Source organism: Vitis vinifera, chromosome 18, assembly GCF_030704535.1.
Source record: "Vitis vinifera cultivar Pinot Noir 40024 chromosome 18, ASM3070453v1".
NCBI classification, from domain to species: Eukaryota; Viridiplantae; Streptophyta; class Magnoliopsida; order Vitales; family Vitaceae; genus Vitis; species Vitis vinifera.
The window spans coordinates 381,871-401,265 of NC_081822.1; the positions used below are offsets into that span (position 1 = coordinate 381,871).

General features: G+C 34.8%; 2 protein-coding genes across 8 annotated transcripts; one reads left to right on the plus strand and one right to left on the minus strand.

The window, feature by feature from the left end:
- Positions 1–3,565: 3,565 nt before the first annotated feature.
- Positions 3,566–10,899, minus strand: LOC100256544 (chlorophyll a-b binding protein 7, chloroplastic). 7 transcript variants are annotated; one of them, XR_009465010.1, is made up of 9 exons: positions 10,531–10,849; positions 10,279–10,445; positions 8,915–9,061; positions 7,011–7,143; positions 6,384–6,476; positions 5,393–5,612; positions 5,127–5,178; positions 4,142–4,183; positions 3,566–4,024 (listed from the first exon to the last, which is right to left on the minus strand). XR_009465010.1 is itself a non-coding variant. In XM_010665733.3 (8 exons), exons 1-8 carry the CDS (start codon positions 10,681–10,683, stop codon positions 4,005–4,007), a joined length of 975 nt encoding a protein of 324 aa, XP_010664035.1. In that variant the 5' UTR covers positions 10,684–10,849; the 3' UTR covers positions 3,566–4,004. The 7 variants fall into 7 exon arrangements, 5 of the variants coding, with proteins under 5 accessions (XP_010664035.1, XP_010664034.1, XP_002276647.2 ...); XR_009465011.1 differs by having other exon boundaries at positions 5,127–5,186; XM_010665733.3 differs by lacking the exon at positions 5,127–5,178.
- Positions 10,900–16,598: 5,699 nt separating this feature from the next.
- LOC100261642 (probable mannitol dehydrogenase) lies at positions 16,599–19,098 on the plus strand. The gene is made up of 6 exons (XM_002276667.3): positions 16,599–16,729; positions 17,399–17,500; positions 17,639–17,752; positions 17,855–18,368; positions 18,448–18,601; positions 18,690–19,098. Exons 1-6 carry the CDS (start codon positions 16,692–16,694, stop codon positions 18,896–18,898), a joined length of 1,131 nt encoding a protein of 376 aa, XP_002276703.1. The 5' UTR covers positions 16,599–16,691; the 3' UTR covers positions 18,899–19,098.
- Positions 19,099–19,395: the final 297 nt, after the last annotated feature.

Here is a 19,395-nt window from a genome sequence, read left to right on the forward strand (position 1 = left end):
AAGGGAGAGATTTTAGGAAAATATAGTTACCATAAATAACAACTTCAACTTTCAATAAAAATTATTAAATTGTAATATAAAAAAAATCAAAATCTATCTAAATCCATAATTAATTTATTTTTATAAGGTGGGTGATATATAATTGGTATTCCACGTCATCATGGAACTTTCTTTATATCTCACGTCCAAATCTTTCTCGAAAATTTCAAAGATGGGAATGATTTTTTGAAACATATTTCACACTAGAAAATAAAATAAAAAAGCCCATAAGCAGAGGACAAGGAGCACAAGTGTGAAAACACCACAAAAAAAGAAGGAAAAAAAAAAGAAAAAAAAAAAAAAAAAGGGTGCATTGTAACAGAAGAAACGGAAAGCAAGTAGGGACCAGGCCCATGGCCTCTCACGAGGTTTCCATCAATTCTAATATGGAGAAAACTGAGAGAAAAGAAGAGCCCTTGATAAAGTACAAAAATGGAAGTCCTTATCTCAAACCCTAAAGCCTCTTTCACGCGCTTCCCCTGAGTCTGTCAGGCTGGCCCCACTCTCCTCATTAACATTTTGCACAAAAGGCTGTCTCTTATCCCTTTCTGGGAACCCTTTTTTTTTGAATAGTGAAACGTAAAGTCACATTATTCTATAGTTTGTACATTGCTTGTGATGTAAAATTCCATATTTAATAAGGGCTGTAACCCCGGCCAGGCCACACTGACTTGATAGAGTCTAGATCTGATTGTATTCAAACTTCAAAGCCAACACGGCATCTTAACCAAGACAATCATTGGGGTCAATAAACCATACAGTAACAACGCAATCAATGGTCATAACCCTTAAGCCATCGGTATCGGCCCCAATGTTTAAACCTCGTTTATTTAAATTAAAATTTTGTTGAGGGAACTCACAAACCCAAGTGAATTTTGAAATGGGTTTGCAAATTCAATCACTAAGAGACTATTTCAGGCTTATATTACTACTTTGGCTTGATCAAGTCAACAGAATTCTGTTAACAATTACATCAATGGTTCAGAAAAGAACAAAATCTTTTGTTACAAAAAGGTAATTGGAGGCATCGCAGAGATAGCATGTCACATGGTCCCCAATTCTCAAACTAACCCGATCTACATAGTAGGCAGGGCCACGAACTAGGTCAAAAAAAATTTTATTTTGGGTGTAGGCGTGGAGGGCCATGGTAGGAGATCAAAGCTAATGAAAGTGCCAACGACATAAAATAAAATACATTAGTATGTTTAAATAATACAATCATGACAAATAGTTGCCAAAGAAAGTGGCATAATGTTCAATATATTTGTACATTTGTGATTTTGTATAAATATTTGACCAATCCCATTTTAAGTTTTTAACTCATCAGCATGTATGTTTTAATATTAATCATTCAATTTTAATACATAATTTAAAGCATTGAAAATGAAGAGACGCAGGATAGTCACCTCAGCCTCATTCATTGTTTCATTACATTCTTTCCCTCTTTTTTTTTTTTTTTTTCTTTTTTTTTCGTGTTAAATTTCATTCTTCATACCCAGATTATATTTTTAATATTTTTGTACTTTAATAATAGATTTATGTCCAAATAACATTGAAGGAGGGTATTGAATATAATATAACATCTGAGAGGGCTTCTGGATGGTAGGAAAGAATTGTGAGTGACCAACCCATCTTAACTCATACACGTGTACAAGAAATTGTGCCGGGCTATTTTAAAAAATTATTCTTAAAAAATGGTGCTTTGAAAAAAAATTCTTAAAACATGGTAGTTACAAAAATATTTTCAAATATATGATACTTTTTTTCACTTTGAATTGTGTTTAAAAAAAAATTGAATTTATATTAAAAGTGTCTATTAAATAAATACGTTTCATAATTTCATAAAATTGAATTTATATTTTCAAAAGATATTTTTTTTATTAGTCATACACGTTTTAAAAAAATTGAATTTATACTAAAAAAATATCATTTTCATAATATCATTAAAATCAAATTTATATTAAAAGTGTCTATTGAAAAGACATCTTCGATAATTTTCATATCAGTCACATAGTGAAAAAAAATTGAATTTACATTGAAAGCGTCTCTACAATTCCATAAAATTGAATTTATACTAAATGTGTCTTTTGAATAAACACTTTTCATAATTTTTATATTAATCATCTATTGAAAAAATTAAATTTATATTAAAAGTGTCTCTTGAAAGAAAATCTTTTAGGATAAATTTAATTTTATAAAATTATGAAAAATGTCTTTTGAAAATACGTTTTTAATATAAATTCAATTATTTCAATGGATAACTAATACAAAAATTGTTAAAGGTATCTCTTCAAGTGACACCTTTAATATAAATTTAATTTTGTGAAATTGTAGAAAGTGTCTTAAAAAGACATTTTTAGTTCAATTTTTTTTACCATATAAGTGATATAAAAAATTGTAAAAATGTATCTTTAAAGACACTTTTAATATAAATTTGATTTTGTATAATTATAAAATGTGGCTCTTGAAGAAATACTTTTAATGTAAATTCAAATTTTTTAATGTGTTATTGATATAAGAATTGTGAAAGGTGTCTCTTGAAGAAATACTTTTAATATAAATTCAATTTTTTTAAAATTTGATATAAAAATGATGAAAGGTGTCTTTTTTTTTAGAAACGCCTTTTAAAATCATAAAAAATGTCATAGATTTATAAATGTCTTCCAATTATAAAAATCCAAGTGGTGCGTACGTAATGGCAAAAGATGAGTAGAATGGAGGACCAAGGTGACGTTTTGGTTAGGTCATATGGCGGGCGGTCCAGAGTGGGCCTGATATTTTTGAGCGGAGCATGCGATAATGGTAGGGACGCCGGATAACGCTATGGACTCCAATCGTGTCCTACGCCCATAACTTTAAGCAGCTGATGAAGACACCTACATGGACTGCATGATTTTCCTGAACACCAATGGGACCCTTTGAGTTCTCTGGAAAAGGCATCCCGTAGAGTGTAATTCCATTTTTATATGCCTACATTCACACAACAACACACAATTGAGATTTGTATATGACCCCATTGTCTAATGATCATTCCCTCCGGTCCCATAGAATGCGAAGGTTTTATAAGGAGAGTTCTACAAATACACAGGAATTTACCATAAGTACCGTGACGATATGGGATATCAAAATTGACCATGGGATTAAACCCACACAAACACACAATGGTGACGCCCCTTCTAGAGCCATGTTGATACATGATGCCATAGATATGTTTCATAAGATTGGGATTAGATGGACAATCACTCTCGTACCCGCCTATTTTGTGATGACCAGTTCCATGAATTTCATCCACTCCAAGGCCTAGAAATGAAATGCTTTTTGATGGTTTTAAAATGTATTTATATAATAAATATAAATATAAATATATAAAATACTAGATTTTTTTTTTTTTTTTTTTTTGGCTTGATGACGTGTGATATCCTGTAAATAAAAAAATGTGAAGGATGAGTAGCTGAACAAGAGACAAGGTTGCCAATGCGCCAAAGAGAGTGCGTCTCCAAAGATGTCACTGTGCAACAATTAAAACTGGTTACGCAAGCGGTTTGTCTCTTTAGTCAAAAGAAAGAAAGTTACGGGTTTAGAATACAGTAGAAGCAACAAAACCAGACCCAGGCTGCTCCCCACATGAATCCACATGAAATTAGACACCATTTGCCGACAATCAAGTCCGTAACATGTGCAGTTTCACAAATCCTATCCCATCTTCAAACAGAAAAATAGTCACAACTTACATCCAGATTTGCTATTGTCATTATCATTATGGCTTTGGTTGGTGAGGAGTGGGACACTTGTTCAATCAAACTCATAGTTTATTTGAGTTGAATAAATGTCATGCTACCTAGACATTAAGATGTGAACAAACTAGTGACACATCGATCCAAATACATAATGAATTGTCATTTAATTTTTAGCCTCCAAACTCAACCCTAGCGATGACTCAACCTGCGGAAGGTTCCTTTTAGGAATCAGGATTGCAGTAGGGCAGCTCCAACCGAATAGCTTGATTTAATAGTATAGACGCTTTCAGTTTCCAATAAATACTGGGAAGCACATGGAATTTTCTTCCAAATTAAGGAAAACTATGCAAGAAAAGGGGGCGCACCTTTAGAAAATTTCAAGGCAAGGGTGGCCGAGTGCGAGACACCTGCATTCATGATAAAACAAACATTACCTGAAAAAGACAGGTCATTCAACACGGTTTGATCTTTCCCAACAAGGATGAACTGAAGATGTACATGGAGGAATCATGCTATTCTTGAGAGAAACATCATTACTTCACAATTGACAAGAGATACAGTTATTAAAAACACCACCTAGAAGACAACTAAATTCATGTTGAGGATCCCAAATGGTTGGGTCAAGTTCAGATTTATTCAGTAATCGTGTATTCTGAACCATATAGAGTTCTAGCTGCCAAAATCCTAGAAATCAACCAAGGTACTTGCTTAGAAAAATACTCCTCCACTTTCTCATCAAAAAAGACAATCTAATCAAATCTCAACACACCTAAGGAAAAGGGCGAACATATGAGGATGATGGAAAAAGAAAACCGATATCCCTATAGTGATATATGGTTCTGATTAAAACTCTAAACAGATTATCTATATTTTGCTCAATGATCACATATGACAGAATAAGATTGGGAAAGAGCATTTGTCAGTATTATGGTCTATGATTCCAATTTCCAACAAATACTTGTGAAGTTAACCTATGTTGCACGCAGCTGCTCTAAACTTCTTAACATTTATAAGCCTGATCACTAAAGTGATTTTGGTTCAACAGTAACTAATGTAAATCCAAAACTTACCCTGCCTCCACCTTATCAAAATCCAATAAACAAGGTGGAGATTCCAGCTTTCTGGAAACATGCTGTTTTGGTAGACATACGAGTCAAGTGCATAACAATGACACAAGGAGCTTCAAGTTGTGACTTCTATACCCAAAACATAGAGCCTCAGAGCTGACACTTTATGAGCTTTTCACCTTGAGGCAAACCTCATAGAATACACCTCATACAATGTGAAGGATGTTGCCTCTTCAAAATTAAAAAGCTGAATAAAATTTGATTTTCAGATTAGGAAGGTTACCATGTAGAAGAACTGAGTAATCAGGTTTCCATCAAATTGAATTTGGAGATTCCTGTATTGCTTACACAACAAACCAAGAAACCACCAGATAGATTTTTTAAAATTAATTCATTGTTATTTTTACATGGGTTTGAGCTTAACACAGCATTTTACATTATGTATAAACAAAGGAAAGAAAAACTTTTACAAGGCTTTGAAAATGGAAAGCAGGTTATTGTGGAAGGGATCTGCTAAGTGGTCAAGAAGGTTTTGTACAGGACCTTTACCTGTAGCAGCAGCTTGTATATAAAACCCCAGCCAGGCAACCATTGCTAAGCGCCCGTTTTTAATTTCTTTCACCTTCAGCTCTTCAAAGGCTACAGGATCTTTAGAGAGATTCAGGGGATCAAAAAGAGCTCCTCCTGGATAATTAATATCACCAGGCAGGTAAATTCCCAGAGGCTCCAAAGCTTCAATCCCACAATATCTTGCATATTCTGGTCCAACCTATTTACACAAGTAACAAGAGGTTTCAGAACAAAATTTGTACCAAAAAAAAAAAAAACCACAGGTCTTCCATGTGTGGTCCAACCTATTTACACAAGTAACAAGAGGTTTTAAAACATAGAAAACCATAGGTCTTCCATGTGATTTTACTTAACCTCTATACTTTAAATCCTCATTTTATAAAAAGCCCGCTTTTTTCTCTTTTTTGGGACTATTGAAAATCTTGCCTTCTGATAATTACCGTATCTATACCCATTATCTGACATCTTCCGCAGCAATAACCAATGTGTAAATAAACAATTGAAGTATGATCACATGCTTTTAAGCACTGACCCAGCATTCTGAGCTACGAATTATGATAAATCACAATAAACTTTAATGGTTGGGTTCCACATGAACTAGTGCTATGGTAGTTATATGGCTGATTCCAGTTCATTCAAGAACCAAAATGAGCCAAGCCCAAGCTTAAGTTTCAAACTCAATAGTTTAACAAGCCAAGGTTGAGAAAAACTAGGTTTGCCTTACTTAGGATTGTGTAAAATATAATGCATTTGCTGTGACACATTACCTTAATAAGCTTGGCCTAAAAAAAGTGCTTTGATAGAAAAGCTGACAACCATGAGTTACTAAATTGAGAGGAAGTTGCCATGTTGGTTTCCAACACATAAATGAATGTTGAATGTGGAGAGAGGATTAGTGATAGCATTTTGCAGAGCATAAAGAACTTTAAAAGTGGTTGAGAGAAAATAAAGTGCTAGATAGAATTCTTACCATCAGCAGGGCTTGGCAAATAGCAATGACAATTACTCCTTGGCTTCCAGCAAAGTGAAATCCTGGGATGCCAAGATAGTCTAATGTATCTCCCTGGAAAGAAATATTACTCCTCATCATGTGCATAAACTAATAGTCCCATAAATACAGATATGAAAATACATTCTTCAAGAAGGTAGACTGTTAGTCAAGGTAACAGAGCCATACAGGGAATGCCATTTGATGAAAAACTAGATCCAACTCCTAATCAACCATAATTGAAAAAAACAGTAATTTTGGCCTAGTTCCACATAAATTGTTGTTTCATTTTCTTGCCAAAAATGTTTCATACAATTAAATGTCTACATGGGTATATAGATAACCTTATGATCTCTAGCATCAGATAACCAAATTTTCCACAGAAACAGCCTGGAGGACAGTTTCAATTTTTTTCATAACAAAACTTTTGAATTAAACTTGGTCAAAGCAATTGCACTCTATAATTGACTCAAATGAGTGAAAGAAATACTGCAACAAATCCCCAACAATAAGGACGAATTATGCAAGTAACAATTCACCATACCTCAAAGATTTCATTGACCATAATAGCTATAAAAGAAAGAAATGAATGAGAGAGAAGATAATAACCTTGAGCTTTGAATAGCCGACTCGCCACCAGACAGGTTCAACAAAGTGAAAGGCTCCCAATAGGTCTAATAATTCTGGAAGTAGAGCACCAAGGGCTGCAAGCATAGCCCAGCGCGCATGCAGTATCTCAAAACTGAAAAATAACAGAAATTAAACTGATATTAGCAGTTAAAATTTAAGTCAAAAGAACTAAAGGTGAGGCTGGTGAAAGGGGATAGGAATGGAAATAGACTGGAATGGAGATGGGTCAAAATATCATGTGGGAGAGAAGAATCAAAATCCTGATAAGATTTGCTTTGGCTTCCATGAGAGTGAAATTTTTATTCCTATTCTCATTTCTAAAAAGCAATTCAAACACAGTTATGAATGGGATTGGAATGAATTTCCACTCTCGATCTCTATTCTAGCAATCCAAACATGGCCTAAAAGAAATGATCGTTCACTACAGTAGACATGATAGAAATTCCCAGCTTCCAGTTTAATTTTCTACTGAATATAGCCATGTCCCAACTAAATTCATAGAGTTCAGCAACTAGCCGTATAGAGTAATATCACAAAAGCCCCCTTGCAATGTAAAACATAAATTCATTTTTGCATCAGAATATGCTAATAATTAGGAAGGGAAGTTGGATAGTTGTTATCTGAAAAAATAGTCCTATATCACTACCACTAGGTGTTCCTTATGTCAGCCACATGGGCCGGCAAATGGAATACCATTCAGTCTATTCAACTGATACCTGCATCTGAACTCCTCAAAATTAATAAGGGGCCATGCTTATTCAAAGTTTAAGAGCAAACAGTTACATTCATATGATAAGATTATAATAATATTGGATGAAAAAAAAAGGGCTCCTTCACTTATGTCCTTCCTTTTTTTTTTTTTTTTTTTTTTTCATCCAATTTACTTATGTCCTTCCTTTTGAATGCCAACATCTCCTTCTATATGTACCATTTTAAACCTTATGTTTTTGTGTATTAGAATAAGAATCAGCTGATCATTTACTTATTCATTATGCCAAAGCAAGCATGTTGTGGCAGTTAGTCTTCTCTCTATTTGGTATTACAAGGGTGGTGCACTCCACAGTTAGAGAGAATCATCTAATCTGACATGGTTCTTTTGTGGGGAAGAAAGCCTGGTGAGCCACCCCTTTATGCATGTTCTGGACTCATTGAGATGGAAGGAAAGAAAAGGAGGGTGTTTGAGGATACTGAGCAGTTAGATCAAGCTATTAAATATTCTTTTCTTATCAGCTGATCATTTGCTTATTCATTGTGCCAAAGCAAGCATGTTGTGGCAGTTAGCCTTCTTTCTATTTGGTATTACAAGGGTGGTGCACTCCACAGTTAGAGAGAATCATCTAATCTTACATGGTTCTTTTGTGGGGAAGAAGTGGAAGAAAGCCTTGTGAGTTGTGAGCCACCCCTTTATGTATGTTCTGGACTCTTTGAAATGAAAGGAAAGAAAAGAAGGATGTTTGAGGATACTGAGCAGTTAGATCAAGCTATTAAATATTCTTTTATGGCTATCTTTTTGGAATGGGTTAAGCTCCGCATAGACCATCAATTAATGTCCATTATAGGCTCTGTAGATTAGTTGTGCTTGAAGTAAGGAAAGGGAGGTTATTTTTTGTTTTCTCTTTCCTTGTTTTTCCTTTTAGGGTATATTGCATACATCATGTGTACTTTGTTGTGTCCCTTTTAAGGCACTATTAATATGTTCTCTTTTATTGCCAATCAATCAATCAATAAATAAATGGACAGGATTCATTTTGATATGGACATAGAGAAGACATGTGGCCTTCGGGCCCTTCTTGTATGCTTCATGTGTACTCTGATGCGCCCTTTGCGCTCTAATTTATTCTCTTATTTACCTATAAAAAAAATAGAGAAGACACATGACATACTTGAAATATTTTTGGAAAGCCACAGGATCCTTGCCCAGACCAGCAATATCAAAGCCATAATCCCCAGGAAGTTCTCCAGTGAGATATGCAGGATAGTCATATGGGATTGGACCAAGCCAGCGAGGACGTTCTTCTCCATACCACAGACTGAAGTTTGGAGAATTTAACATAAATCACATACATAATAACATTAAATTACTAAACAACAACAAAATAAACTATTTTGTTAGTAGCTATAATTTCCATGTATTTAAGCCTCCATTTCAATTGCAGAAAGTGTGGATGAGAAAAAAGCAAAAATGAAAGGAAAGCAAATTGGAAGGAAAATAATAAATAAGTTTCAACTCAAAATTTTTTTAACCTAATCTGTCACATATTTTATCCTCTTTGATATAGATGATAAAGAATATGGAAAAAAATAAATTCTTAAATAATTTGCATCATAATGCATTTCCTTTGCATTCTTCATGACAAACCAAACAAAAGAATTTAGGATTCCTTCTTTTTATTCCCCTAATACTTTGCAAGATCCAAATGGAGAGAAAATGGGTGAGCAATTTCCTTAAATACAATAATAGATGTAAATAAAAATTATAGATCACATGCATGTAGCAAAAAACAGTGGTATAGTTGGAGATCCAATAAAATGACTGTATGAAGAAAAAAAGAATTGTTTACCATGTTATCATCTGAATATATTCACTAAATTTTTTTTTATAGGTGAACCAAAATTAAATTAAAAAATGACCTGAATGGGCTAATCCAAGTAATTGGGATGCATACATGGATCACTCAAAAGGAAAAAACATACAATTAGCAAACATTATACTTCATCAGTAATAAATACTAACAAAATCACCTTAAAACTTGAGGCCTTCGACTGGCACAAGCAGATATACCAACAATGGTTCTTTTTGCATTTAGGAATGAATTGTATTTCCTCCAAAGAAAATTGCTCTTACATATAGTTCAAATTTTCTCCAAGTAAGACATTCATACTAGAAGCAGCAACAGTTTCAATAAGAATGATGGTCAATGTACTGGCTTTTGCTGGGTTTATTATAATTTTTGGCAAAGGAATATAGAAATGTTGATTCCATTTTAATTATAAAATGGATAATTCATATCTGTAAATAAAGGAATTAAACATATTATAAGATAAAACCAAAGGAACAGAAGCTGGAAGCAACATGGTAGTTTAGGATCCTACAAAACCATACATGGAAGCCACGATCAATAGAATCAACAATGCAGCATATGTATCAACCCAACATCGAAATCTAACATTGTGAAAATCTGAAACCTCATTATACCAAACAAATCAGTTTTCCCAATATAACACAACCTTACCAGGCTCGTATTACCTCTCGTTTTTAGCCTTTTCAGCTAAGGCCTTGAACTTTGAAGAATTCTTTACGGCGGCCTTCTTATTCTCCTCCATTCGGCTCTGAAGCGACTCTCCGAGAGGGCTATTCGCTATGGCTTTAACGGCGGTGAAAGGAATCGCTGAGAATATTAAAACGCCGGCGAGCTTCCCAAAAAAAAAAATGTAAGTAGAGATAAGTTTCACAGTTCTGAAACGAGAGGAGACAAAGAAACCCTAGAAATTCGCAGACCTCTTGCCATGAAGCTTTGCAACCTGAATAAGTACTGGTGGAGTTGACATTTCGAGATTTTGGCCATGATATCTTCGAGCAGAGTCTGTGGCGATAACCTCCGAAGAAAGACGATGAAGATGATGAAACTGAACAAGGCTGCCGCAGAGCCATGGCTGTTTGCTACACCACACGCTTAGAAACTGGATTTTCAGGCAATGGGGAATTTCAAGGAATGGAACTCCATCCATAGAAATTTACCCCGAAAATCATTATTATTTTAAAAAAAATAAAAATCGTCAATAGAAATAAGTGACGAATATCCCAGACACAATTTGTGACTATAATTCTTATAATATTATAATAATTTAATATTTATAGATCTAAATTTTTTTATGCAAAGTTGTCTTTGGATAAAACGTGATAATGAAATTCCCACTTGTTGTGCGGATTTTTTTTTTAAATATTATTTAATATATATACTTAAAAATATAATATTATTGATTACTTATTTATTTTTATACTTAAATTTTTTTTTTTAAATCACTTTTTATATTGAGTTCATGAGCTCTACTTAATAATAGTGTCGTAATTTTAAGATCATTTATGATGTAATAATTTTTTTTTAAATGCATTTTGAAAAATTATAGTACCCATGAAAAAAACCTCTTGATATGTTGTTAAATAGTTTTTTTTCCTTTTCTTATTTTTTACATAAAATTATAGAATTAATATGTATGGAATTATGGACTATTTGGTTAAATAGGACTAAAATAAATTTAAAATTGAAGAAATTGACCCTTACTCATACTTCAAAGAAATCATTTATTTTTTATATTTTTATTATTTTTTATTCTCTTAAAAAATAATCATTTTTTTTTCTCATTTCTAATTCATTTCAAGTTTTACATCTTATTATTTTTCTCTTTCTAAATTCGGTTGACTCTTTTTCTTTTTAATAAAGTCCAAAACTTTAGAACAAAGATCAATCAACAAGGAAAAATCATAATCCCACCCACTAAATGACGAACTCACTTTTTATTTGAAAAATATTTATTATTATTATTAGTATTATTATAGAAAATGACTTGGAATTGCCACTTATTTTTGTTTTATTTTTAAAGAGAAAATAAAATAAAAAATAAAACCTTAAGTGTGACTCCTTATTTGAAAAAAACGGTTTGTGAAAAATCAAACTTGAGCTTGGGGTCAAATTACTTATTGGAAAGGTACAGTGAAGACCGTAGCATCCCTCTAAGCCCCTAAAAATTGGTCTCTACTAAATAAGATAAGACAAGTTTGACGATTAACTAGGAAATTAATAAATACAAAAATAATCATACACTGAAAACCAAAACATGCATAAAACATAGTCAAAGTGAGAACGAGAACATACCTTAACAATAAGCAATAATGTGCTATCATTAAATGGGGTTAGTGCACAATAATGAATACAAAATATATCACATGTGTCACTAAACAAAGTAAGAAACCGTTACCGACAAATATCGCACTTCACTTTAATTTATTTTTTAAAAGAAAACATCACTGATGTTGGGCCTCCACCAAAGTCCAATTTATTTTTTCATGAATTAATTTCATGAATTCCATTATTTGAAATTAAAGAATTTAATTCATGCTTATTTTAAAACATTTTTTAAAAAAAAAAAAAAAACAAAGAAGATTGAAAAATTGTTTGCCGAAGAGAAAATGGCAGCAAAGTTAAAAGAAAATGGGATTTTTGGTGTTCCTAAACTCTAAAGAATAATGAAAAGTTGGGGAATCAAAATAAGATTTTCATGAAAATCAAATTTTGAAGGCATGCATGAAGATGGGTAAAGGAAAGAAGCGCGTGGGTTTTGAAAGTGAACATAGGAAGATGGCCAATGCAAAATGGGGTCATGCGTGTGGGCCCGAAGTAGGTAGTAAATTGACCCTTGAGTCATTTTATTGGACATGCAGCTTGTTGTAGTGATCCGCATTCATCTTGACTGTACCGAAGCCTGGGGTGTTGATCTTGTCATTCATTGGAGATATCGAGTGACATGCTTCATGGTGGTGGAACATGTACGCTGCAGGTGAATGAGTTGGTCCCAAACCGACTTGGTCATTTCAAGGCCTTTTTGAACAAGCTTTTCCGCTCTGTCAATTTTCAAATTATTCCCACCATCAAGGCTTTCACTCTTGTGTTTGCCTGCTTCTTCATCCCATTCAAAATAGCCATAAAACTGATTCTTCTACTCTGCCTTCATTTAATATGAGAGCATTTGTAGCACATTCAGAAGAAAACTCCATTGCCACAAGTTGTTGGGCAAGTGCTTCTAGTTTTCTCGACATCAGATATCCATTGTCATCAGTTTCATCTATGTTACAAGAACGGTCATTACTTTGAAAATGTGGGGCGGATGTCACTGGTGTCGGTTCAAAGGCATGTAATGTTCCTAAAACTGGACCATATGCACTGGCTGAGATACTGCAACCAACATTGGCGGGTCCTGAAGAATTTGAAGAAGTTTTCGGTGGTTCCTTGCCCACCCTTTTGTCTTTAGACTTAAATCTGGCTGTTGGAGACATCTCACATTCGTTCCATGCATGACTAGATTAAGTTTTTCAAGTAAACATTGAGACTATAGCTTAGCAAAAATAAAGTCCCTTAGCATCCTTTTAAAACCGGGATATGTTGAAGTGATTTAAGCGCCATGAAGGAAAGGTGAAGTGCTGAAGACAATGTGCAGGTTTGGTAGGTATGAAGGATGGTGGTGAGTATTGTATATGAAACGAGCTGAACAGATGAGTGTGTTGTGGTGATCAGGTTCAGGAGATATGAAGAATGGGGATTGGTGGGTATGAAGGGTGTGGGTTATTATTGGTGGAATAGGTGGTAGAAGGTAGTGAGAGAAGTGTGTTTAGTGGATATTGAAAGATGGAGATATGGGTATGGTGGATTGGGGATATGAGTGGCGGAGGAAATGCTGCAAGAACAGGGGCATATCCATTTTTGATATGACCAAGGTGGTTCATGATGAGGACCTGGGCGGTGAAGTTGGTTACCTCCTTTGGAGGGTCGTCCTTGGAATTAGAGGCAACAAACCCACGCTTGAGGTCATTCACAACAACGTTTTTCATGTTGAAGCCGAAATTGTCACTAGGCAAAGCCTCTGGGAGCGGTTGTATGTCTCATCAGACTTGACTTCAACTATATATCGTTTCAGAGGGGCCAAAAGTCACCACCATACCGGACTTTAGGGCACTAGTCTCTACACGTCCCATTGGGACAGTTCCAATCCCACCAATCGTGTACACATCCTGAAGAAGGAAAACACATTGGCTTGTTTGAGGGCCTTTTGGGCTCATTGATCATGTCCAGGACCTCAAGAAGAGTCGAGCCCTTGTACCAGTCAAGGTTGGTAGGCCTTTCTATCATATTGTCACATTCGAAGCCTTACCTTAGAGTACGTTGATGTTGTGGCATCTTTCTCATTTCAACAGCAAATCATCTACTTCATACCAAGGGTGAAAGCAAACAATGTATGCTCTTGAGTTTATCCATCCTTGGAGATGTCAGCTTCAAAACCACCAATGGTGGAATCAATCCCACCAAGAAATGACTTAATCTCAGTTTTGACTGGCTATGAAGAAAAAGATGGTCATCTCTTTCATATCCTCCAACTTCCAACCACTCCAACACCATTCATACTTCTCCGACCCTTCCCGAGATTTAACTCAAGAGTAAACAATAGTGAATCCAATCTATCAACTGGTATTGGTCATCGGAAGTTGTAACTAGGTATCTGGGTGTTATATAAGCATGAAACATTCACTAGGCACCTTGGCAATTTAGCATTGTCTTGGAGCTCATTCTCTACAAAGAATTCAGATACTTGGAAATGAAGTTTTGAACCACTAATCTGAATCAATAAGGTAACCTTACATCATGAATTCCCATTTTCTCCATACCAGCAGAATTCCTACCTAGGAAGAGTCTTCTTTCAATATCGGATCAGAGTGGAAATGACACTAAAATGATTTTCTTCGTTTAGTTGTGCTCTTCTCGTCATCATCGTCAAGAGAAGCAACATCATATCTTACTATAAGCAAGCCTTCTTCATGTCTTTCTTGGCTTGATAACCTTCAACTCACCAAATAGACAATAAGACAATGTCTCCCAAAGACCCAGATGCTGGATAAAACAGTGGACATTCTTTCAAAAGACCAGACAATATCATGCTATAGTAGGCTTCAATAGAGCTCTAATCCTTGACTTTTCCACAAATAATCAATGAATTTCATAATTTTCCATTGTTTGGTGAACCCGAACCATTACGCAAGGGATACAGAGTTGGATAAATTGATCATGACTGTTGCCTTCCACAGCTAAATCTATTGAACCAACCCGACAACAATGACTATCATTTGTGTATCTTCAAAATCCATTTCCATTGCAGTGGTTCTCATGGGTTTGCAGGCTCCCAAAAATTTCCAACTATGAGCAGCGTGGCTCACCTAAGCTCCCTCAGAAGCACTCCGATCACGATGGCCAACCTAAACATGATACCCAACACTCCAAACATACCAAAAAACAGAGGAGAAAGTAAAAATAGAAACAGAGCATGCACAAGCGAAAATAACACGGTTAAATCTAGCTCCATTTCATAAATGTCAATGGGCTGGATACAAGTGGAATCAAAAGGAAGTAAGAACATGATCTTTAATAATCAGATTCAATGATGGATCCATATTCAAGTTGTTCATGAACAGAGAAATGCACAAGTTATTTACAAATGGAGTTAAAATGACCAGACTAGAATCAACAAAAATGCATAAAAATATGTCAACATCCAAACACCGAGATGAACCCAAAATCAGTAAAACAAGGGAGAACATTCTAAAATGGGAAAATGTAAAATATGTTGTAATCATACTCGAACAATAACAAGAGTGGCGAGCTGATTATCTGCTTCTTCTCCATTGCTGCTCTCTTTGCTTCTTGTCTTTGCCACTCCAAACGTCTCTTTATCCTCTCTAACTCTGTATAGAACGGCCCTCACTGAAGCTGAAATCGTCTCTCTACTAGTTCACTCTTTCTATTTCACACATGTTTTCATCTCTCACTCAAAACCCCTGAATCCCAGAAAAAAAAAACCTACTCATCTCATCCTCAACTCCTCTGTAAAACCTTTTTTTCTTTTCTTCCCTAGCTAGTTTCTTCCTCCAACTCTTCCCCCCAACAACCTACAACTCCCTCTCTCCAAAACTTCCTCAAAACTATTTTCAGAATCTTCTCACCACATGTCACTTACCCGTCGCTCCTTAGCAAAACTACCACCTCCCTTAACAGGCAAGATGCCATTGTCTAATAACCACTTCAAAGACGACACATGGCCCTTTAAAAACCTACCATGTGGCAAAAACAAATAGATGCAAAAAATAAACCCAAAACACTATTTCAAGCCTAAATAAGGCGTGACGGCCAAGGAAGTGGAGGGTTCAATGAAAGGTGAAGAAATTTGAGCCCAAATTGACTATTTTGGTGAGATAAATAATGTAACTCTAGCCTCCCCTTTGAAACTTATATTAATCAACCTCCACATGTTTAATCTAGATTCCCTTTTACAGAAAGATGTCATATTGACCATTTTTAAAATTTTGTTTTTTAATCTTTAGATGAAACCTAATTTGAATATAAAATCCCATTTTTAAAATATAATTATAACCTAATTAAAAAAATATTTTGAAAATATAATTTTAAATTATCCATTCAAACCTTATTTTTAAAATACGGTTTCAATATAATTTAAAAAATTATAATATTATTTCTAACTAGCAACGAGAGCGACTAATTTGAACATAGGTTTGAAAGGAATAAATAAAGATGGTTTTTTTTTTTGTTTTGGTGCAAGATTATTTTGAACCCAAAGGGGATGGTGAAGCTGCTCGTTCTTAATTAATTTATAGTCATAGATGTCTTACCTCATCTGATGTGTCATCTTACCTCACCTTGTGTCATCTTACCTCACCTGATGTGTCATCCCATGGACTCATGGCAACCCCAACTCCTATAAATGGACTGCTTGAATACCATCACCTTCAGGTCCATCACCTTAAATCTCTTTATAGATCTTCATCATCTACATTAGTTTAGTTCTGTTTCTATTCCAGAAAGTTGGCCGGAAAAGAAATTAATGGCCTCCACAAACGCATCTGTTGTCTTCTCCGGAAGGTCTTACTTCTCTTCTGATGTTCATTTCCAATTTGTTTATAATCTATCAAAAGATTACATTTATTGTGGTAGAATTTAGTGACCCGAATTTTATTTGTTTTGACTCGAAAAATTCATGGTACAATATATGTGATGAAATTAAAATTATGAAAAGTTTTGGAGGATTTATGGTAATAATGAAGGAACGAGACTGATATATATAGTCATGATGATGATTATACTTTTGTTGTAGTTGTTTAGAACTCTTTCTTTTTGTACTAATTTTTTTAATATGATAAGCCTTTTTTTCTTTTGCTTGTGATTTTTCTTATTTAAGGTTTTTCATATAAATCTATGTGTTCTTATTTTATTATTTTTATTGTCTATTTTCATTATTTTGTAACATATTGCATGTTTGTTTCAATTTGATAACCTCTTTTTCCTTCTTCTTTACCCTATGTTGTCTGTATATGCCTGCCTTCATGTGTTGTTTTTCAAGTTTTTGAATTCTTCAAGACTCATGGGATAAATGTTCTAATTTGAATAAATGAAATTAATTAATTACATGGGTGCCACAGAATTTATGAGAGAATGTAGTCTTCATTTAATTTCAATAGCAAACAATGGTGTATATGATTGAGAAATACTCACTTGAGGTTCAATTCTCTGTGTGTCGTCTGGATCACTCAGCAAAGCAGTCACATCCCATGAAGAAGAACATCCAGTGAAGGCCTTTGGGTGGGCAGCTAGAGACAACTCTGGCCATCTCTCTCCCTTCAACTTCTCCAGAAGGTAATTTCCTTTCCTTTTCTTTTTCTTTTTCTTTTTTTTATTGTTTTTTTTTTAAAAAAAAAGAAAAATTGTTATTGGAATATTTCTTTTTGTTTTGATGATCTGATGGTGTTTGTGGTTGAATTATATATGTCATAGGTCCACAGGAGAGGAGGACGTGAGACTTAAAGTGCTCTACTGTGGTATATGTCACACTGATCTTCACAACAGCAAGAACGAATGGGGCTCCGCCAGTTACCCTCTTGTGCCAGGGTACAATTTTTTAATTTACACATAAGTAATGTTAATTAATATCATTTTCAAGTAGCATATGCTATATAGCATTGAAATATATTCATTCCCTCAATTGTGTAGGCACGAGGTCGTAGGAACTGTGACAGAAGTTGGAAGCAAGGTGAAGAAATTCAAAGTTGGAGATAAAGTAGGCGTGGGGTCCTTGGTTGGAGCATGCCACTCCTGCGACGACTGCTCTCATGACCTCGAGAACTACTGCCCCAAATTGATACTAACGTATGGTTCTCTGTACCATGATGGAACCATGACATATGGCGGTTACTCCGACACCATGGTGGCCAATGAGCGCTATGTGATTCGTATCCCCGATAACATGCCGCTTGACAAGGGAGCACCGCTCCTGTGTGCGGGGATCACAGTCTATAGTCCCTTAAAATATTATGGACTCAATGAACCAGGTATGCACATCGGGATAGTTGGGCTAGGTGGGCTTGGTCATATCGCTGTCAAATTTGCCAAGGCTTTTGGATGTAAAGTCACGGTAATTAGCACATCCCCTGCAAAGAAGAAAGAAGCCATTGAACATCTTGGTGCAGACATGTTTCTGGTCAGCCGTGATGAACAACAAATGCAGGTTGAATATGTTGCTTGGTATTCACATGCTTTCTAATTATACATCAAGTTTTATTTCATAATTGATGGGGGTTATGTAGGGTGCAATGGGCACAATGGATGGTATAATTGACACGGTCTCTGCAATTCATCCTCTCCTTCCGTTGATCGACCTTTTGAAGTCCCAAGGAAAGCTTGTTATGTTGGGGGCACCAGATCAGCCACTTGAGCTTCCCGCCTTTCCTTTAATTTTGGGTAAATATAAATATATGGCAAGAAATTGAATTTTTTGTTTTGATTGGGATAATTTAATAAGAAATGACAATGACAATGACAATGACAGGAAGGAAGAGTGTGGGTGGTAGTCTCACCGGAGGATTGAAGGAGACGCAAGAGATGATTGATTTTGCTGCAAAACACGATATAAAGTCGGATATTGAGGTAATTTCCATGGACTACATCAACACTGCAATGGAGCGTCTTGCCAAGGGTGATGTCAGATACCGGTTTGTCATCGACATTGGAAATACCCTTGCTGCTTCCAACCCTTAAACATTATTATCACACTATCATAAAAAAACTTTTTGCATCATTTCAATTTGATCATGTATTTTATGTCCTTAATTGTCCATCCAGCTGTTTGGATAACCGCATGAAAAGAAAAGTGTCTTTCAATTCCTTCCGTAATAGTGTTGTGGATGTCTCCATATTTTTAAACTTTAGCAAGATGGACACCAATGTTTGATGATCAATTTTGTCTTTTCTTTCTTATCCATGTTTTTTTTATTTTTCTTTAAAAGCAATATCCAAATCTTGTTAACATAAGAGTAAAATCGGGCTTCAATGCTTGTGCCAAGCATTGACTATGAACACAAATTATTATTTTAAGGCACACAAGATCAAACAAAATCAAATATATGTTATAGAATATAAAATGACTCGAAATATGTATTATTTTCTAGTGAACCCAAACCAACATCCCTAGATAAAAGTAAAATCAAGCTTTAATTAATACTAGTGGTAAGGCTCAATTATGTCCAACAAGACTT